The sequence below is a fragment of the Motacilla alba genome, chromosome 1, assembly GCF_015832195.1.
Source record: "Motacilla alba alba isolate MOTALB_02 chromosome 1, Motacilla_alba_V1.0_pri, whole genome shotgun sequence".
In the NCBI taxonomy this organism is placed as follows: Eukaryota; Metazoa; Chordata; class Aves; order Passeriformes; family Motacillidae; genus Motacilla; species Motacilla alba.
Window position 1 is genome coordinate 65,114,441 of NC_052016.1, and position 22,974 is coordinate 65,137,414.

At 37.5% G+C, this 22,974-nt stretch overlaps 1 protein-coding gene across 5 annotated transcripts in view; it reads right to left on the bottom strand.

The window, feature by feature from the left end:
• Nucleotides 1–22,974, bottom strand: part of DGKH (diacylglycerol kinase eta) — a 158,679-nt gene that overhangs the window by 44,802 nt on the left and 90,903 nt on the right. For 2 of the 5 annotated variants that reach the window (XM_038150763.1, XM_038150753.1), the window contains exons 5-12: nucleotides 15,164–15,268; nucleotides 14,724–14,856; nucleotides 8,013–8,119; nucleotides 6,792–6,917; nucleotides 5,567–5,669; nucleotides 3,708–3,870; nucleotides 1,211–1,319; nucleotides 767–906 (exon numbers count right to left, since the gene is read on the bottom strand). In XM_038150763.1, coding sequence (XP_038006691.1) covers nucleotides 767–906; nucleotides 1,211–1,319; nucleotides 3,708–3,870; nucleotides 5,567–5,669; nucleotides 6,792–6,917; nucleotides 8,013–8,119; nucleotides 14,724–14,856; nucleotides 15,164–15,268 — 986 coding nt within the window. Of the gene's footprint in view, nucleotides 1–766; nucleotides 907–1,210; nucleotides 1,320–3,707; nucleotides 3,871–5,566; nucleotides 5,670–6,791; nucleotides 6,918–8,012; nucleotides 8,120–14,723; nucleotides 14,857–15,163; nucleotides 15,269–16,409; nucleotides 19,285–22,974 lie in introns of those variants that run through there. The other 3 variants (XM_038150773.1, XM_038150782.1, XM_038150792.1) reach the window with 3 other exon arrangements.

The following is a 22,974-nucleotide window of genomic DNA, read 5'->3' on the forward strand; positions in this document are numbered from 1 at the left end:
AAAATCCCTTACGATGACATTCAAGTGTTTGTAACTAGAGCAAAAAAAGAAACACTCAGGAGAGAAAGGAACAGCGTAAGAAATACTCCTCTCAGAAACAGTGCTAGACTTCCATTGGAACAACATGATCACCACCATCTCTGATTTTTCTTTTTAATGGGGTTGCTGCCTTCCTTTATGGATGAAAACTACACGAAACTAGGAGTGGGAAGATCTCATTTTTTTTACTAAGAAACTGCCTCAAACAGAAATACTAGTCATGGATCCAATTAGCCCAGCATCCTGTCAACAGCTGATGCCTCAGGAAAGGATGAAAGCACACAAGGTGACTTTTGCCCACATCCAAGGACAGAGAGCTCAGGTGTTTTCTAAATAAAGAAGCTACCATTAATGGTGTTTAATAAGCATGCATGGAGTCCATAAAACTGCTCAAATCAGTTTTGAATCTACACAATTTCTTAATGCTCACAACTTCTTATAACAGGCAGCTCCTTCAGCCATGTGATAAACTGTCAACTTTTGAACATATTTGGCCAGCACACTACCCAGTGCCATCAACCACTCATCCCTCTGACTCTTTAATTTAAAAAGTAGGCTAAAGAGCTGTCCCCATCACAACTGCAGCTTTCTTCATGATTAAGACCTGCACTCAAAAAACAAATCCACTGAACACCCAGTCTCCAAGATGGATTTTAGGCCATCAGAAACCCAAATAAATACAATTTGAATCTCACAGTAAGTGATGCACATGCACATTTAGGTTTACCTGTCTAACATTTTCGTGCTGGCTCGTTCTAGTTTTTCCAAAATCTGAGGAAGTTGCGTATCATCATCACAGGATCCTCCCCAACCAAGGACACGGGCAAGGTCATTTCCAGTACCAAGGGGTAACACTCCTAACTGACACTGAAACACAACACAGGAACAAATCTACTCTTGAAAACTAGAAAGAAAATACAAATGGTTACAAATGCATGTTATTTCAACCAACAAATGTTAATTTGATAGCTGATGTCTAAAGCCTGTAAATCAAATTGTGCTATTCTGCTACAACTCGTCCTTTTTATAACAGTGAAAACTTTCATTAAACAGCAACTATTGAGTTTGCTCCATACACAGAGATACAACAAAGAACCAAGTCAAGGAAAAGGTAAGCACACAAAACTAAGCCTAGTCAGTCTAGGCAAGGGAAGTAAATATGCACACTTGCCTGCTTGTGCAAGCTGAGCTTATCAATTTCTGACAAGACCCAACCCACGCTTCCATCGCCACCACACACAAGAATCCTGAAGTTGTCAAACTTCTGAAATAATCGCAAACTGCGGAGAAAATGCAGAGCTAGTTACATCCATTACCAAGAGAGCAGTGACATTCATTAGCAATTGTTACAAGAAAATATTGTGCACAGCATCTTTATGATATTGTTGTGGGGTATGGGGATCCAACCATCTACTTAATTAACTTATCTGCAGCCCATCTGTTGCTGAATATTCCACTTATACTGACATTTCTGATAAATAACATGCCAAGTTATTCTTTAAAAAAATCCCCTGATATTGTTTTCAGGATTTTTTAAGTCTGATTTTATTGATTTTAGTAATATTTAAAAAAAACCCCAAATTTAAGTGATAAAACTGCAACTGCTCCATGCTTCTCACTCCAGCCAGAAGCAAAATGCACCACTGGGGATTTTTCACGAGAAGAGGGAAAGACACAATGACAGGATGTGCTCCACAATACGAGTGGGCTTTTGTGGGTACAGGGCTAACTAAATGTAAGGACCATTTAAGCAATTCTTAAACATAAGGTAATCACAACAATATAAGACAAATAATACAAGTATATTATATTATATCCTTAAAGCCATATGCTGCTTTCACTTCCTATTGCTCTTCCTCCTGTTCTCTGACTTTTAAGATCTCCAGAATACAACATTTGGACAGTATAGAAAAGGAGGACAAGAGAGACAGAAAATGCAGAAAAATGACACACAGAGGGAAAAGGGAATGAGATGTGAAGAAGCAGGCAAAAGGTAAAAACAACAGGGACTTAAACTAAAAAAAAAGAAAAATAAAAAATGGAAAGTATAAACCCTTAAAATACTAACAACAAAGATATTTCTTTTTAATGCATGTTATTTTCCAGAATATGTATCATTTCTGAACCATTTTCCAAAAGCAACATATCAAGATCACAAATTTTTGAAGTATTTATATTTTTTCTGGAGAAAATCATGTCACTTCAATGGGGTGGGCACATACCTAGTCAGAACAAAGGAAGCAGATATTTAAGGGGTAAAAATGTTGAAACCAGAGCAATTTATTTTATCCTGAGAAAGAGAAGAAAACCCCTAGAAATACACTGTCTCATAGAATGCACCTCTGCTTTTTAAATCAACTAGAAAAAAAGAAGACATCAATGCAACCTGATGGAATTACTGCTAAGGATCTCTCCTTGGAAACTGTTTGGGAGAAATACTTAAAAGCACTTGACATGAACTGCAATCTCTGTGCAAAATCAAAGTGAGCCACCTCAGCCATGGCAGAACTATATGAAGGAAGAGAACTTGCAAACATATTTTTCATACTGTCTCCTTTCAAACACTGTCTAATCAATTAAGACAAATGCTACCTGTCATTATAATTACATGTACAAAATTCTAGCTAAAAGTGACTTGGATTCAGCTCAGATTATCAGGGTTATAATGAAAAGAATATTACAATTCAGAGTTATTATGATGTGTCCATAACACAGTACTAATTAATATAATCCACAGCTGTAATCAATTGTATTAGTTATGCACTGCTCATACTGAATCTTTGTGGATTTGATCCATCTACTTTTTATCATTAAGTATAATTCTGCATCTTTAAGTGAAGAAAAATTAGTGCTTCTAGTTGCTATAACTGATAGTATTAGGCCATTTAACCACATCACTATATCTGAATGGAATTGAGTTAGAACAGAAATATGGGCATGAATTTAATCTTCATTAATGTGCAAAGATGATTGAGTTGTGGCCACCACCATGCAAATTTCATCGCTATCTCTCCAACAATCAACCCTTAGATTTTGGGGAGAAATGCCTGGTTTTAATTGTGTTCTTGTTCCAAATTCTTTGGGATGGTAATTTTCTTGACTATTTCCATATGTTGCATAAACCATATTTTGGACATACTTTTCAGGTGAAAAATTTTTCATGTACTTGTCCATTAAGCCACTACAGACTCCCCGCTGACATTTGTGTTCAGAATTTTAAAAGATACAGAGCACATTTAGACAATAGTCTTATTCCATAGCTACACACAAAAAGGCCAGAGGAATATGAGAATTATGCATGTGAAATGGAAGAAAAGCACCTGGGCAACTGTGCATTAAGGCAAAATCTAAGTTGCTGTGACACAGAAAAACATCTGCACATTTGTAACAGTTTTGAGGCTTACCAGTTAACAGAAGTCAAAGCTGGCCAAGAGCTTTTGGTTTTGAATTTTCGAGCTTTTCTAGAAGGAAAATGTTATCCTACAAATCCTTCACACACCGGAATTTATCTTGAAATTCTATTGTCTCTTAGATTTAATTAGGAAGTCAGAGTAGATATTGGTGATAGAATTATAGCAACAAGGGGATATAACAAGGGGAACACAACACTATACTTGGCACCTAATTCCCTTGTGGAAAGGCTTGCTCAAGTTTTCCAAGGTCATTACCCTAAGTGAGGTCCTCCATTCATTAAATCGAAGACCTGAGCTGGATTTAACGACTGTTTGAATCGACGAAGAAACTTTACTCCCTGATTGTCTCCACTCTTTGAGTTAACAAAAACTAAAAGAGGACTGGCACAGGATGGCGGGCATGTGGCTTTCCAGAAACCTGTAAACATAGTTAGAAAGAATGAAATAAATAAGGTTTCCTAATATGAACAACACAAAAAGAAATCATGGGAAAGAGGAAGATAGGGATGAAGGACAAAAGGAGTACATATTTTCATGCATAATGTAAATGCTAAACTGAGTATTAGTCCTGCAAGGAAAACATAATTACACAAGATTTACCAGTTCTTTTTTTGTTTATTTGTTTCTGGTATTTTCAGCACCTAGATTTAGTAAAATCCTGAAGACAATAGCTTTATTGTTTTTCAGCTGCTGTTAACCATTTAGAATACTTCTTAAGTCTCATCTTCACAGATTATTATCACATAATTGAATATATATTTCAGTTACAAGTGTTTGGTTTTCAATCTTATTTTGCTTTAACTTTACTGGGTTGAACTGGATCATTCATGTCTGTATGAGCTTTTTAAGAGTACTCACAGATTTTAAAAGTTACTTGTACTCAGTTCCTCCCAGGTGAGACTTCACGTAAGAGCCCTTTTTTCAGACTGAGGTTATACTATTCAGTATAACAGAATCACTGAACAGCAGAAGACCTTCAGCTGTGATTCAAAGCTTATTAAAGCCAGTGCAGGTCTCAACTAATTACAACAGGCTCTCTGCAAGGTCCTTAGTCAGGAAGACTAATGGACACTATTGTTGCTAACATGACCAGCCCATGGAGGTGATGGTTTCCCAGCAACACTCCAAAATCAGACATCACATCTATAGGTTTTGACATTTGTCTCTGGCAGTATTAAAATGATTATGTTGTTTTCAATCACTAAAAAAATACTAAAGCTACAAATAAAAAATTTCATTAAGGGATGCTAATTTAATTCCACATTATCATAATGTCTAATTTCAAATAAGGTTTGATTAATTCATTTAAATGCCAAGAAAACTAATTTCACATATTGAACGATGTTCCTGGCATGAGCAATAAATGACAGCATGATGTCTAAGATACCACAAAGCAAATAAACAGAGTAAATATATGCAGCATACACAATCACTTTTACTAACTTCATGTAACAAAATTAATTTATTTGTGTTCATGGGGTTGGTCTACTTTACCATTGACACAAACTATAAATAAAGTTGTTAAGATTTTGTGATCCTTCTTTTTTAAATCCACTCTCTGCCTTGAAGTGCAGTCTCCTGTTGTTGATGTGTCTCTATCCTGGACCACCATAAAGCATCCCTGAGTTTTGAGCATTTGCTGGGTTTTATCTGTGTGTTGCAGGATTTTTACACTGCTTATCTTTAAAAAAAATAAATTAGAGAAGCTATGGAATTGCTTCCTCTAAAGCCTGGTAAAGTAGTTGTTGGATCTGAGCTTTTCAACTAACTTGTCTCTGCATAATGCAAAATTATCCAAAATTTGAGAACTCACAGAAGGAGTGGTGTATGCTAGGCTGGCATCAGCCCATTTCATCCGAGCACTCTGATCATTCACTCAAAATGTTTCTAAGGATCATAAGTAAACTGGAAGAAAATTTCTGCTGAGACAACTTTAAAAAACATGCCAGTTGAATAACGCTCTAAAAATCTACACAGAAAATTATACTTCTCTCTAAATTTGCAAACTGCATTCACCTGTTCAGCAGAAGGATTTTAGCCTTGTTTATTTGCATGGATCTCAATAGGGACTGGAATTCCAGAGGTACCACTGCACACACTACAGTACTACGTACCATCGGAGTCTATACTGTTTAGTGCTGTTGGAGGGATGATCGATACCTTACATTGGCCAAGTGGACATTTACGAGGGTACAGATCTTTACAGGCCGTGTGAACCTATAAAAGAAACAAACATTTATTTTCCTGTAGTGGAATTTTGAGGTGAAAATACAACTGATATTATGTTATCCATGTAACAAAAAACGACTCATTTTTAACATTTAGGTGTAGAGGGAAAAGGAGTGAGACTAGGAAAAAACCCCAAATGTTCAACCACAGAGTCTTGTTACTAATTCAACAAAACATTATTTTGGAGATCTTCATCTTCAGCTACTCCTATAGGAGATAAGAATCGTCCTTTCAAGGGAATCACTTGCCCCACAAGGAAGGAAGAAGCAAGCTCCCAGCATCTGTGCTGATGGCAGCAGGCTAAACAATAGCTTTGAACCTGCCTGGTCCACTGGGGCTGCTCTGGAAGACATATCTGCTTTAAAGCTAGCATACCTACCAAGCCAGACCCATCTCCCAGAGCTGGGTCTTTTCCATAGATATTGGAAAGAGAGACACATGCAGAGGTGGCTGAATTTCACCTAAATTTCAAGTCACCTCTGGAGATGCCAATCATTTTCTATGGTTCATTCACAGAGCCTTGGACACCTACACGCCAGAAGCTTCAACAATAAATAAACTGCTAACTTGCATAAGAAACTCATCTTTTTAGACAAGCTGATACATTTAAGAGAAAACTATATATAGGGGAAATAACAGTAGTGAGTTAGAGAATTTCAACCAGCAACCTACAGATTGCCCTGAAGAAGAGAAAGTAAAGATTTTGCACTAATAAACATCCTACTACATTAATAAATACGAATATAACATATTATTAATATATTAATAGAGCAATATCTACAATAAAAAACCACAAGGAAATAACATATGAATATTAGGCATAAGGAACAGGCACCTGAACATTCAGTTAACAGCTAGAAGAAAGCAGAGAAAACACAATGGAGATGACAGCACCTATTAAAGAAAAGCTGCATCTGCGGGTGTATTTAAAATTGATTGTGCAAGTAGGACAGTCATCAGAAATCCTGAATGCTAGAGAGACCTGAGTTTGCAGAAGCTGCCAGCTCCTACTTAATCCAAAAGCAGGTTGTGAAATGAAAAAACAAAAATAATGGCAAGCACTAAAGCCATCGAACTGCGAAATGCTTGGATGTGGCTCAGCACACCTACCATAGCTTTACACCAAAGGCACTTCCAATCTTGCAGGCGTAGAACACTGCCACAAGTCTTGTCACAGACTGCACATTTGGCACTGACGGGCAGGTTTCCCTCTAGCCACTGGTGAGGCATCGCTATCTGTGGAGAAGGAGTCATTAGAGTTAAGCACCCAGAAAGAGCAATTAAAGGCCTTTGTCTCTCAAATACTGGTGGATTTAAACTATTTCTCAGAGCTGTACCCTTTCGTCAAAGAAGCAGGTATGCTGGTCAGCCAGGATAAGGGACATTGATGCTCATAAGGAAACTGCAATGAATGGACCACTCTGATGTTCCACATGCTAGGCAGAAAACATGACACCTGAAGAAGGGAGACCTGTCTCACTCATGGTAGCAATAAACCGTAACACAACGGGGCAGTTAAGTCCATAGACTGTCATACAAACAAGTTCCCACTTGGTTATGTTGACTACATGACACAAACCAATTAAAAATACCTAAAATTCATAAAAATAGGCAGGACAGCAGAATTCCTCTGTCGCTTCACTTACCCACTCACCATGGCTGGTAAGTCACGGCTCTCTAAAGCAGTCCCAAATGCACTGCAAAGCTTTACTCAGTGCACTCTTTGTCCCATTAATACCATGGGCAACTCAGGACACTCAGGTGTTCAACTTAGTAACAGCCTTCTAAGAAGAAGCTTCACACCAGTGGTTCATACACAGCTGTGTTTGTAAAAATAGTCCATTTATCACAATCAACCTCTCAAAGGCTTTTGTTGTTTCTCCTGCTAATTTTAAAATTCCTGCTTTCATCGCCAAAATCCCCTCCCATTTCAGTCAATTCCAAACGGGTCTCCTGGGGAACTTCTCCAGGGAAAGAGGACAAAAAATACATTGCCAAAACAGCGTGGTAACAGTGGAAAATACCACCTTTGCTTAAGAGCAGTAGGAACTTCTGGGAGCAATTCTCCAGCTGCAGAGTTTCTCCGCATGTGGCGTTTAAAACCTTGTAATACATCTGCAATCTAGTGCCCACAGTTGCTAGACTTGTCTTGTGAGACAGGAATGCAACTTTTGTTCTAAATACCACGTTAATCTTTGAACAGTGCTCAGGAAAATAGCCACCTACCATTAACTTCAATGGGTCACATGGCAATATTTCTGTGCTTGGGCTTTTTTTTTTCCTAAAGAAGAAACCGCTTTGGAAAATACTGTAAATATGAATAGTACTTACACCATCTTCATCTTCAATGATGTCTTTTCCAATTGATGCTAATGTAGTCCATTTGCAGTTATTTGTTGCTCGGACTGCACATCTTTTATGTGCTTTAAACTTACACACTGCAAGACACAGATAAACATATATACCCAGTGTTATTTGCTGTATTTCAGTGATACGCACCTTTAAAAAAATTAAACACAGATATCCCATAAAATAGCCAAGTACATATCACTTAGCATTGTACACATGGCACAAAACTACTAAAAGAAAATTCAATTCATAATCACTCCAGCTTTATCTCTCCAAACCAGGTTTAACTGCTTAGCTGTAGCCCATGCTAAATGTGCCCTGAAACCCACACTGGTCCCCATTTTTTCAGGTGCAAGGTACAATATATCTTTAACTATGGGTTTGCCTTTTCCATTTCTCCTGTAACATGACTCAGATATCTGACTTAAATTTGCAGGAAACTATGGGAGACTGTTTTATAAAAGTATTTTGAATCAGGAGCTCTGCTTCTTTGCTCAAAAGATGCAGTTGGGGCACTACACTGGGCCTATTTTTCTCAGAACATGAGAAAATGAAGGGTTTATGTGGTGATATTTTTATTCAGGATACTGGGGATTACAAAATTTTCCAAGAGCCTATATCACATCAGGAAGAACCTTACTTCTTACTGCATTCTTTATTAAAGGTCTGCTAATTGGAATACCCAGCACAAGTGTGTAGTTAGGCAGACATTCTGACAACCTAACAACTATTTGAATTTTGTTCAACTCAATATGCCTAGCTAATGATACCATATTAGACCAAACAGACTGACGCACCCAAACCGTGGGTATTTCTCCTACTGGAAGTGCATGAAGTAATTCTATTTAGAGTGCATTATATAAATTATTTTGGCAAAGACCATTAAAGGTTTATGAGAACTAGCCAGTAGATCACAAGTAGTAGTCTCCTTTCAAACAAATATTTGACAGGAAATTATCAAGGCTTTGGCCCATCGCTTATCTACCATTAAAAAACATTAAGCCATGGTACAAAATGTCTTGTGAATAATAAATTTTCCATTTTAATTCCATTGATCCATTGCCAGATCAATTTAAAAAGTGAATTGAGACTATGTAAGCAACATCTGAGCAATCCTCAATGTTCTGGGAGATGTGTGAAAGTAAGTGCTCAACTCTCACTTTCTTACTTTCTAGAAAGAAAGAGAAGGAAGGAAAACAAAGAAGTTTCATTGCTTTTACAGTAACTCTCCCAGTCATTTCAAAAAGCAGCATTCATATAATAATAGAATTATTTGGGTTGAAGGAGATATTGAAAGATAATTTAGTTCCAACCCCCCCTGCCGTGGACTGGGACATCTTTTACTAAACCAGGTTGCTCAGTGCTCCACCCAGCCTGGTCTTGAACACTTCCAGGGATCAAGCATCTCACCATCATCATAGTAAAGAATTTTCCCTACTATCTAATCTCAACCTACTCTCAGTTTGAAGCCATTTCCCTTGTCCTGTCCCTACATGTCATTGTAAAAAGTCTCTCTCCATCTTTCTTGCAGGCTCCCTCCAGGTAATGTAAGGATGCAATTACACCACTCCGAAACCTTCTTTTTTCCAGGCTGAACAATCCCAACTCTTCAGCCTTTCCTCACTGGAGAGGTGCTCCAGCCCTCTGATTATCTCCATGGTACTCCTATGGAGTCACTCAAATAGGTCAATGGCTCCCAACCTAAGAAAGGCATGGACTTGTTGGAGCAAGACCAACACAGACTCAAAGCATGCAAATATCCCATAAATGTCAATTAACAGGGTCGACTCACTTTTTCTAAGCAGCTCAGCATCACACTGTGCATTTGCCAACCTAAGCTGGTTCCAAACATCTAATGAAGTCAACTCTCACAGAAGCACAGGAATAAAGGCTGTCTTTTCTAGTGATGGACCATGAGCAGTTTTCACCATTTGCATGTTTCAGAGAAGATACGCCACTGAATTCAGCTCTTTACTCACAAATGATAAGCACTTGCTGTGCCACACAGATCAAAATACAACAAATCAGGGATGAGGGGGAATAGAAAATTACAAATTACAAAATAACAGAATGTTCAAACCCTACTGAGCTATGATTTAACTTGATCTTATGATCCCTGTATTCAGCTTCTTTGTCAACAAGGCAAGGACAAAATCAATCCCAGGCTCTGAAGAGCTGCAACAAGCCACTCTATAGATGGCAAGTGACAGGTAATGTTTGCTTTGTTACAAATAACCTACCAACCAAATTTCAGATCAGACTCTTTGGGTCACCCCCTGCAACCTCAGTATCATGAAACAACAATATATGTTAATCTGAACATTAAATATTACCAACAACAATAACCTTAAGACACAGATGCAACTTCCAAGCAAAGAGAGGAAAATTTTGAATCAAACCTCAATATTAGTTGCCACTATGTCCTAACTTCTTTTCAGATTCAGATTACCCTGAATCCCATTCATGAATCAGTCTGATACCTCAAATCTTTCGGAAAATATGCAGACATATGGCTGGACATCAACTGCCATTACTTCGCCAATGAAAGCTAAAATATGAGAAAAGTTACTTAGGAAATTTAACATTGCAATATAGTTTCTGAATGCAGGTGTGCAGTCATTGGTTGTATGACCACACACTTTTAGAGAACAGGACCCTCAGTCACTGCATGTAATGCATGGTTCTCAATAAGTATGGGGTAGTGCCATACTCTGCTTCATAATAATTTTCAACAGGTATTTGCCTTATTGACTGAAAGGTAATGCAATACTGATTTTTAGCCATCAATATTAATTTCTTCCTGGCCTTTAAAAATAGTAGTAGTAGTAGTAGTAATAATAATAATAATAATGGTTATTGCTATTATTGTTCATTATTATTCATCATTATTCATTATTAGTAATAATTATTATAAATTATTATTGTTGTTGTTGTTGTTGTGCCCAGTAGTACTACTACTACAATTAAGACTCTTTTTCAATACTGTATATCTTCAAAGCATCTTGAAGATATACAGTACTTCAGAACAGCTTCAAGTGATTTTTGCAGTGATAGAAAACAGCATTTTTCTGTTAAAAATGATACAGGTTGCCGGTTATAAAGAATGCACAATTACTGATTTGATCAAAAATCTTATTTAAATGTTTTCCCCAGCATCACAGAATGGTACATGTGACATAAAGTCACAGAACTGTTTTATACTACTCCTTCATTCTTTAACAACAAACATCCCTTCCCTTTCTTGCTGCTTCATTCACTCTCCAGACTGCAGAAAATATGGCAAAAGTATCGAAGGCAATGATTGTGCAAGTAGTGCCCATACAATTCCCTGGGCAATGGCTAAGAACAACAGAGTTTTGTGGGTAAAACCCCACAGCCATTATGGAAAAAGGCAAAGTGCACAAAGTGCATTTGCAGAGGTAATTTAATCCCAGTATTTTCTTACTGATTGACTTCATCATCCTAAAGTGTTCTTACAACATTGTGCGATTCATCACAGGAGAATTCAGTTTAAGAGAGAGGTTTCTCTCACTTGTTAGCTATACTTGATATTCAACAATCAAGATCCTGTCATGATAAACAAAATGCTACATGAAAAAATAAATTTCTGAGAATAATCATAAACGCAGTGTTCCACTGGCAATGACTTAGACAGAAATGCAGTATTGATGCAGAGTTACTGAGGTTACAGAGCTCTGGAAGAGTTTCTGTAGATAATGATTTATCATTCTTTAAGCTTCTTTGCCTAAACATTCCATATTGAAGCTACGCTCTGAGGAACATAAAAACCAAAACCTTTTCTTGATTCAGCTGATTTGGAATAATTCCTAAAGCAAGGCACAGAGATCATAATTAGTCTGTCCTAGTAAAGACTGGATGAACATTGCAGAGATCAGTCCTTTAGCTAGAGCAACACAACACAGAGACAACACTGGAAAAGTAGATTATCTTTTGAGAAGACAAAAGAAAGAACCTGTTGGAGGAACAGCATTGCATCTCAAAGGAGAGTCTGATTAATTTTTTTAGAAGTCAATTGCTTGTTGAGCAGTAGAAAGAATGAAGCCCGGTTTGTTATAACTTACATCTTCAGATTGATATACATACCAGTTCTTTGACTTCTAAAATGGTGCAAGTTCACACTAGTCTTTTACCTGGCAAAGGTATTAACCTACCATCTTTTTCTACATTTGTTTCCCCAAGTCTTAGGGTGTCTTCAGGGTGGCCTGCAATTAATTTGGCCAACCTTTGCAAAAGGCAGCAGGGATGGAAGGTGCCCTCAAGAAAAAGTCACCCATCATCACCAAAAGAACTGCAGCTTGATTTGTGGTCAGACTTTTAAAAAAGCAGTCATGCAGGGAAACAGCAATTTTAAGAGAATAAAATATTACAGGACAACCAAACTATCAAGAGCTGCAAGAGCAATAGGGTTTATTTTTACCTTAGTTAAGAGTCAAGAATCAGACCCCAAAGACTCTAAGCTACTTTCAAGACAACTTGGTGTGCCAGTAACCCAACCCACTAACAGGAGGAAGAGCTCAATTATCTCTTGAAAGAGCCTCTCATGCTTTTCAATACAAGGCATAATAGAGCAGCCTGGGATCAATGGCCACACAAATAATTGAATTTTGTATAGATATAAATGGATTCCCAGTATAAAGCAGTGCTGGAGGTTTGAAAAGCCAGGCATGAATATTTAAACAGGTTTTTAAAATTAGGTAATGGGGAAAAGCAGCACAGAACAAGTGTGGGTAATATTAAGACTCCAAACTTTCCAGATTGTCCCCTCAAACTGTATAGACTCCTAATAGAGGTAAGATAAAGAAAAAAATAGATGATTAAATGCATTAGAAGTGTACACAGCAGAAGCAAGTATCAAACAAAAATGCATTTTTAGATGAAGAAATTAAGGATGATGGGTTTTAACATGCATACATAATTGCAGAGAAAGTATAAAGTATTACAGTAAAAGAGTCAAATGTCAAACGATTTAGATTTGATATATAACTAAAGATCTTATTTTATTTTAAAAAAGAAGAAAATAGATATAAAATAGAAGCTAAGAAGTTAGAGGAGGTAAACTTATCAATAGACAAAAGAATATCACAGTATCTACATATAAAACATTCCAGGTCATACTTTATTATGAAACTGTGGAACAGTGAAACGAAATCCAAATCACTTTCACAAGCTACTTTTAATAACTGGCATCAGAAATGTGGATAAATGTAGCATTAGTTTGTCATTAGTTATACAGAAAGGTGGCAAGCTCCAAATCTGGAAATTATGGGAACTTCCCTAATGTAAAGTTAATGCCAACACCCTGTATATTAAAACATACTTAGATGCAAAATTAGACACTGGAAAAACATAAAACGGTGAACTACAGACATTAACATTGATAATTTTCAACAAATTACCCTTTTAAAGTAGCTATAATATTAACTTAGGAATGGATAAATTCTTTATGAAAGCCATTCCTTTCCTTTGCCCGAGCAAACACAACTGTATTTGTACACAGAGGCAATACAACTGCATTTTAGTTAAGCACATGATACTTCCATCTGTCAGTATCAGACATTGAGAATACCATAATTGCCTTTAAACTGTCCAAAGGACTTATTCACAGTGGAAAACACCAGAGAGGCTGGAAGTAACCATGCTTCTTCTAATTTCTACAAAATGGGTTTGCCCTGTTCCTTGGCAACTGCACCATTAGCTACATTAAAAGCACAGACAATTTAGGACAATGGGTTAATGTTCCCTTTGTAAGATTTCCTTAATACATATTATTATCCTCAAGTATTATAACAGCATCAATAACAGAAACGCATTTGCTGTTGGGTTACATCATCCAAAGAAATCAAATTATGAATGGTGAAACTGTAACTCTTTTCTGGGCAGTCAGCTATTTCAGTAATTAAATATCTCTACGTTTCATATATCTCATAAGGTCACACAGATGCTTTATTTTCTGCTGTCTCCTAACACAAGCAGAATTGTTACCACTTTTCCACAGAACTTGCAGGAATAAAAAAAACTGATTTATTTATTTAACAAATACTATAATTATTTGTTAATAAATATAATTTCTAGCTAAATACCGAAGTTTTCCTTTTTCTTTGTGCTGGATTTCTCCTGTTGATCCATCAAATGCAGTCATCTACATCTCTACCCCCTCACAGCATGAGAGAATTTTTAAAGCAGTAAATCATTGTGTACTGCAGGATCAGGCAGCAGCAACAGAGAAAACAAGAATTGGAGGGCAAGGGTCATAACACTTTGTTCCGTGTTAAGAATGCTTCTAGTCTTGGAGCAGAAAATACCATCACAATTTTTTGTTCAGAGAAATGCTGATTCTGCAAACCATTAAGATTATTTGGTTCTACAATTTTGATGTGCAAATCAAATAAATCCTATCTTTTCTTGCAAACCCTCCACCCTGTACACTCCAAACTGGTTGCTGCAACAGAGAGAAGTGTTCTATTCTGAACACTGAAAAAGGCACCTGGAGCAACAGGAAGGTGAGGCAGATCTTTAGCAGTCCCTCTGCCCGGAGGAGGGTCACTCTCATGTAGAGTTTCTCCCTTCAGGCTCTTTTGTTACTCATTTTCAGGATCATCACTCATACTGAACTTGCAGCCATCTGTCTACACCCATAGCATGATAACCAAGGGGAAGCAATCATTATTTTACCTTCACAAGACAGGCCGTGAGAAGTGACTCCAGAGAGGCTCTCTCTGCACACGTTGCAGAAGGTGGGTCGGGCGTGGGAGCAGGCGTACCAGTTATGCATCCCTGAGAAATGTTCCACATTAAACTGTGCGGTCTAGTAAAGGAGAAGTTAAGACAAATTTGCAAGTACAGAACACAGCTACGGTGACTGACATTACGCACGGTTCCATATTACAGGGGATGACAGTGAAATGCTCCCCAAAAGGATTTTCCAAAGGGTATTTACCCTGCTCTCCCTCCAAAATTCTAAATCCAAGTGTCATAATAAGCTCTCATTTTGTGAAGTTCTTACGGTGAAGCTTCACTCTGACATTAGACACACTTTTCACACTACTGCAGTTCCGTGTCCTGCTTGATCTGTTGAGCCAGAACAGGTCGCACCAAGAGGGATGTCAGCTTACCTCATAGTGTTCTCTGGACTGAACGGACTTCAGAGAGCTTATCCAGTCCTCCATTTCTTTTCTGTTCTCAGCACACAGTATTAGCCTCCTAAATGGAGTGATTATCTGAAAAAGATAACACATCCTGATTAATCCAGATAGTAAATATCATGACAGGCTATGATATTTAATGAACTCTTCCCCGTAAGATGATGCAAAAGGATGACACGCCCTACAAGGCAAGATCCTAAACACTTGAAAATATTTTCTTAAATTCACTACCAGCAACAAAAGAGTTTGCTTTTCCTTGTACAGTTCCCAAGTTTCAAATCAGGCTTTGGTACAGGTCTCTGGAATCTACATTGATCATTACCCCTCCTCAGCTTTTTGTCTATGCACTGGGATTCAAATGCTCAAATGGCAGGCACTGAAATGCTAAAACAGCCATTCTGTAAATTACTATTTGACTAAGACTGCAATCCTATTTCATAACTGCATCATAGCAACTGCAAGGTCCATTCCAATTGCTAGAGACAAAAACATATCAAAATCAAATGCCTGGAAGTCTTAAACAAACACAAAAGTTGTCATCATATTTCACTATCTTGTATATTGATAATATATTTACACAAGTTTATACATAGAAAATTTTAAAACAGCACTTTTTATATCCAACTATATCAACTCAGTAAAAGAACACATACAAATCTTTATAAAAAAGCACAGAGAACAAAAGCAAACAGTTGAAATCATATCCTACTAGGACGATTGAATGAATTCCTGGAACAAGTTGATGCTGCGAATTTTTCAGTGGTCTAGAGTTGGATTATAGAAATCTGAACATACTGTATCAAGGAGGTTCAGAGTACAAGCTGCTCTCCCCTCTCCCTAAACAGTAGAAAAATAATCAAAATAACAGGAAGGCAGCAGAAACTATCAGCTAACTCCCACTGAATTTATTTTGAGCACTGCATTAAAATAGATAAAGCACTTACTTACATGGCAAAGAATTTAAAACAAGTACAAGAAAATAAAGAAAGTTATTTGTTTTGTTGTAGAAAGTCTGAAAAATAAAATTAAATTCTTTATCAGTATTGTGCATTAATCTATTGCATAGTATGTACCACCAACACTTGCAAATTAAATAAAACAGAGAAGGGACCACCAAAAAATGGGAATTCTGAGTATTCTTTTAAATGCTACAAGCTAGACATTACAACATTTGCACAAAATGAGTAAACATTTATCTACAGCTGCAGTTACTTACCCAGTCCCTGCCGTAAATTGTCTCTAGCCTTGATTTGTCCTATCCACTCCTTCATTAAACTGAGCTGCACTTTAACATCTCTCAGAGGCGACGTAACTGAAGTGCAGCAGGCTGCAAGTCACATGGAGGGGAGGCAAAAACGCTTTGGGCTTGCCTTTTTTTTTTTTTTTTTTTTTAATGTACTCACTTCACATGGAAGGGAATAGTTTCTTTGTTTTCTGTTTCCTTCAATCTTGCTTAAGCTATTTAATAAGGTTTATTAGTAGGTCTCCATGGCTTTTCCTAAAGAACAGTTTATGCAAAGAGCAATGCTTCTCTCATTAGTTTGGAGCCAAACAGACGCTTTATTACTTCAAAATGTTTTTCTAGGCCAGGTCATCCAATGAAGCCAAGAAAAGTCATTAAATCATAATATAACCCCGGCTCCAACAACAATCAGCATTCTGCTGAAATTTCCAGGTTTCAGTGGACACAGAAATCTTATTTGGGCACATACAACCCACAGATTATTTCCTATTATATAGCATGAGATTATAATACAGATTAAATAATGAAAAATCTACCCGAAACTCGGCACATTATGTCCATCCTGCTGCCACAGTTATTACTGATTCTAACTGGTAACCAGACGTTGTGAAATGCCATTAAGCAACAACTGCTGCATTTATTGCTGAAAACTCCTGACTAATCTTGATCTTTTCAAGTAATACTTAGATATATATTACTTCTGTCTTCAATAGCACTGGTCACAATCCACTGTGCATCCCTCCACCCTTCCCCCCTGCCAAAATTAAGGCCCTGGTTCAGTTGCTCACACCTAGTTACCCAGTGCCAATGAAGACACCCTTTGGTACCAAAGGTTTTGGCAGGGGTGGGGTAAGTATGACAGTGGACCAGAACAGTAGCTATAAATAACCTAGGTGGGACACCAAACTTCCTCTCAAAATGCCCTGCACACCCATTTATTGGCAATCGAATCACATCACCAAACACTGCTAACCAATGCATGTAAACACACCAGAAATTCATATATTCCAGCTTCTTAATAAAATCAAAGTGCAAAAAACTTAATAAAGTTCATAGCATTGAAGCAATCTAACACCTCAATAGGATACTGTCAATCACATGAATATAGGATCAATATTATTGCTACAAAAATAAAGTGGGAAGTTGGAAGATGTACATATTTGTAAATACAATTAAACTACATATTCTCTTTGATTTTCATATTTGCAACAACAAACTCCAAGAAGGTACACAGTAACATGAAAAAAGACAAAATGCATTATATGCAAGAAGTATCAACAATGCTTGAAAATTTTTTAATAAAATAAAATAAAATAAAATAGGAACTAAGAAGTCCCTTTAGCTTCTCATCTATTTCAGTCTACAAAATCATGCTGAAAATGTACTCTCACTATATTTTAGATATTTCATGTAACATAAGAACTGAGGGAGCCAAGGAAACTGTTAGCAAAAAACAAGTGTTTTTCCCTAAATGCAAAGCATTCTTTAGACTTGAGAAGTATTCCCAAAGGATGCTGAGGAGACGAAAAGTAAAAATGTCCAAAAAGGCATTTGAAAAATTCATCACAGATAAATATAATCATATACTATAAAAGACAACATCTGAAATCTTCAACTTATCAGGTCTTCAAAAGTCCAACAATAAGTCAATGTTGGCAAGTGACTCAAAGGTAAGAATCATTGTATATGCTCTGCTGTTTCTACTTCACTCTTTAGTATCTGTTACTATTACTATTATACTTTGATTCAACTTGTTTTATGAGCTTTACACTAAGTCAGTATAGCTGTTCTTGTTTATCCTAAATTGAGATTGACTTCCTAAACCTTCTTATTTGCATTTATACAGATGGTATGCTTTCTTCTGAATGCTTATACAATGCTATGATTAACTAAGTGGGATGTTTGAAGTTCATTCACTAAAAGCAGCTGAACCTGTATACAGACATAATCCAAATTAAATGGATGTAACTGAGCTCAAAACAATTTTCCTGCCATGTAAATTTGAATTTAACTAGTAATTTTATCTCATTGAATGTATTCCTATTCAGAGTCCTATATATTCTCTTCTACTGATCCAAGTCAGCACCTTTTCTCCAATTACATATCACCTTTTGATCTCCAATGTTCCAAATATTACTGTTTGTTTACTGCTCTGAATATGCTGAACTCTCGACAGAAAGAAAGAAAGAAAGAAAGAAAGAAAGAAAGAAAGAAAGAAAGAAAGAAAGAAAGAAAGAAAGAAAGAAAGAAAGAAAGAAAGAAAGAAAGAAAAAGAAAGAAAGGCTCTATAACACAATGCAAAGGATGTGTTACAGGAACCACTGGGAGACCACTGAGGCAACATAAGAATAAGAACACTCTTACATCTTGAAGGAACTCAGGTGCCAACATTTCATATGCTGACAAAGCATGAGACAAATCACAAAAGATGAAGACAGTCAAAAGGTCTTAAAAAATAAATAAGATTACCTTTCTTTGAAACTTTTCACCATTGTCAAGTAGCCAAAAAGTCACTGCTGATTTTGGAAAAGACCATTACCAAGAGCAGATACTGCAGTATATTGGAAAGTAATAAAATAGAGGTAGTTGGAATAAAAAACACTTTTAATGCAGTAGGCATTCAGAAAGAGTGAGCATATACAGTCTTAAAAGTTGAAGACAACCAACACAAACCCTAAAAAATCCAAGGAAATCAACAATGTCTGAATGGGAAGTAAAACTACCCATTACTGCAATAATGTTTTTGTTCTGTTCAGAAAAGTAGGGGGATTTTTTTGAATGGGGAATGAGGAAGAGAACAAGAGATCACTGTTCACTCTGCTACCACACAGGTCTTGCCTTAAATTTGGATTTTCACACAAACACTACGATAATTTGGCTTCTAAAAATACATATATACTCATATATATATATATATATATATATATATATATATATATATATATGTACAAACACATCTTGAAATTACTTGGATGACATTTCTACAGTCAAGTTTGGGACCACTACTACAACTTTTCTTTCAGACAACACTTATTAGGAACAAGCTTGAAAGGAAATAAAATTGTCATCAAATTCAGAGTAAATTTGAAAGCCCTTTCTTCTCTCAGTGGGCATAACCTAACCTGTAACATTCTACATGCCTTCAACCCAGTGGGTTTATTCTTATAATCTATAAAATAAAATCACAGAGAGTTTAAATAAAGCCTATTGCTTAATTTTTATTCTAATTTTTTTTTTTACTATCAGCAATATACAAGAAAATACAGTTCCCAAAGCTTGCTGGCTCCAGTTCTGGCTTCTTTTAGTAATTCAAAATGAAGACACAGAGTTTACTAATCAAGAGAACAGTGCTCTATACCTAAGTAGCTACAAAGCAGCTACTGTAAAGCATTCTGCTTCCTGCAACATGATATTTGCATTAAGGTACCTTCTGCCACTCTGAACTATTATCAGACATTACACTAATAGCACTTTGTATGGCTGATCTTGAAGTAAATTACTAATGTAGAAATGTCACATAGAATCTGAAAGGGGTGGGGAAATGGTTTTCCAGTTCTCTGGACAGATACTTTTAAAATATCTTTTGGAAATAATGAAGAGAGGATGATACAGAGAGAGCACCCCAACTCTCTTCTTAGGGACTATATTCAATGCCTGGGGCAGGAGTGTAACATTAAATGCTTCCTAACTTCTCAGTGCTTAAAGATGTTGGCGAGTCAGTATGGGCAAATACTAGGACAACATGCTCTGCCTCTCTTGCTTTTCCATTCCCCTGTTCTTGTGCAGGTGGGTCTGTATGAGTGTGGCAGGTGAAGACACCTCTACCAATGGTAGAAGTGGACTGCTGGGGTCATTGATGCTCCCACACCTTCCAGAACTTGTCTGCAAAAATCGCAGTGATAACAGCTGGATGTCTTTCTAGGGTATTCATAATTTCTTGGTTTCTGGATACTAAATAAATTATAACAGTACTGTCACTGTCAAAGGTGTAGTTAGTTGGTACTTTATGGAGAATTGTCACCATTATTTTTCAGGATGAGTCAAGCCAGGCAAAAGTATAAATTACAAAGACAGGGGAGGAGTTAAAAGCAAGGTGGGTAATAAATGGGTATTACATTTGCCTGACTACAATACAGAATTTATAATCAGAACAATTAGCTCTGTCTTCTCCACTAAAATGTTGCTTCCCTCTTTTTCTTGGTCTTCTCCTATTTCACTGTTCCCAAGCTCACAAATATTGATGTAATGTGTGGTTTTGGCTCCCACAGTAAAACTCTTAGGAGGAAAAAGAAAAGGCTTAGTCCCACATAGCACCTCTTACAGCAATGGAACACCAGAACAAGTGAGCTTAGCTAAAAGACAGGACAAAAATGGTTACATAATTGAAAAAGGTAAAGGGACTTCCTTCTGCAGTAGAATCCAGCCTTGGTAATTTAGGTAGCTTGTCTTACAACACACAGAGCAAAAATGAAGGCGCATCACCCAGAATACAATCAGGCACATGGACAAGAAAGCAGTTGGGAACAGTCAGCATGGATTCATTCACCAAGTGGAAGTCATGTTTTTGTAACCTGTGATGAAATGACTGGCCTGGTAGATGAGGAGACAAAGGTGGATATTCACCTTGCCTTCAGTTAAGCTTTCAGCACTATCCCCTAAGACCCTCCTAGAGAAGCTGATCAAGTATAGGCTGGATGAGCAGACTGTTGAGGTGTGTTGAAAAGTGGTTGCATGGCCAGGCCCAAAGGGTGGTGATCAGCAGCACTGAGCGTGGCTGGAGGGAGGCCAGTAATTAGCAGTGCACCTCAGGGGACAATACTGGGACCAGGCCTGTTTAACATCTTCATTAACGATCTGGATGATGTGGTAGACTGTACCCTCTGCAGATTTACTGATGACAGAAAACTGGGAAGGAGTAGCTGATACACCCAAGGGTCACACTGCCATCCAGAGGGACTTCAACAGGCTAGAGAAATGAGCTGGCAGTCACCCATCAGGTTCAACAAGATGTCCCAAGTCCTGGACCTGGGAAGGAACAACCCCAGGCACCAATGTACCCTGGGGTACGTTGTGCATTTGCACAACAAATGCAGCATAAACCAGCTACATGCCCTTGCAGCAAAATAGGCCAGGGGTATCCTAAGATGCTGGTCCAGGGAGTGAACCTGCCCCTCTCCTCAGCCCTGGTGAGGCCTCACCTGGAGCGCTGTGTCCAGTTCTGGGCTACTCAGTACAAGACAGACATGGACATACTGCAGACATTCCAGTGAAGGGACTGGAGTATGGCATATGTGAGGAGAGCCTGAGGGACCTACAACTGTTCAGCCTGGAGAAGGTTCAGGGGCATCTTATATATGTAAATCTCTGAAAGGAAGGTGCAAAAAGGACAGAGCCAGGCTCTTTCCAGTGGTGCCCAGTGAAAAGCCAGGAGGTAATGGGCACAAACTGAGACACAAGAGGCTCTCTGTGAATATCAGTAAACAATGTTTTACAGTGAGGGTGACTGAGCACTGGCATTGGTTGTTCAAGAAAGTTGTGAAGTCTCCATCCTTGGAGATACTAAAAAGCCACCTAGATACAGCCTGGACTAGGTAGCCCTGCCCGAGCAAAGGGGATGGACCAGATGGCCTTCAGAGGCCACTTCCAACCCACAAATCACTCCATGATTCTGTGAAAAAAGAATCCAGGTAAATCAAGTCATCCAGTTATGTGTCCAGCCTTGAACTGCAAAAGTATCCAGCAAAGATCACTTTGTCAGAAATCCCGTTCCCCAAATCGACCTCATGTATTCAAATTCAACCAACTGCTAACAGAAAAACATTTTTCCTGCTTTATGAAGTATAACTTCATAAAAAGACAGTTACAAGAAGCAGGGTAGGAAAGTTCCATGGATTTGGACCAAAGCATTAGAAATTTATTTTAAATCAGCATTTAAATATAGCAAAACCAATAAACCATTCTTGTAAACGTAAACTGGAAACTGCTATATATAGTTAGTTCAAGGCCTGCATGTTTCTTTAAAGTCCTTACATAAAGATTTCTTCAGCACATTAGTTTCACACTGCTGTGCCCTAAGCTTTGGTTTCACCAGCTCACTAGACATCTATCAGATGCGATGCCTTCTCAGCTTTAGGGAAAACACGCAGTTATATGTTTATATAGTGCCATATATATTTAATGGCACTAGGTGCAAATTTATACAAAATAAACCAGCAAAGGACTATTTTTTTTTTCCTGTCTGTAATAGCAGATTCCTGTTTAAACATCGTTCAGCTGCCTAAAGCCAGGGATCCTTGTTCACAAGAAACAGGAAATTTTTTCAAAGTTTACACCAGTGACTTTATTTATAAAATTATCTGGTAAACAGGAACTGCAGTGAAGGATACTTTCTGAGGTTTATCCAGGTATTTTAACCACTTCTAAAGCATGAATAGAAAGAAACGTCAGAGAATAAGTTATGTGTAAAAATGCAGGAAGAAAGAAATCTGGCTTATTCTTCACACATCCCAAATGCTTCACCAGTGAAAAACAGAAATTT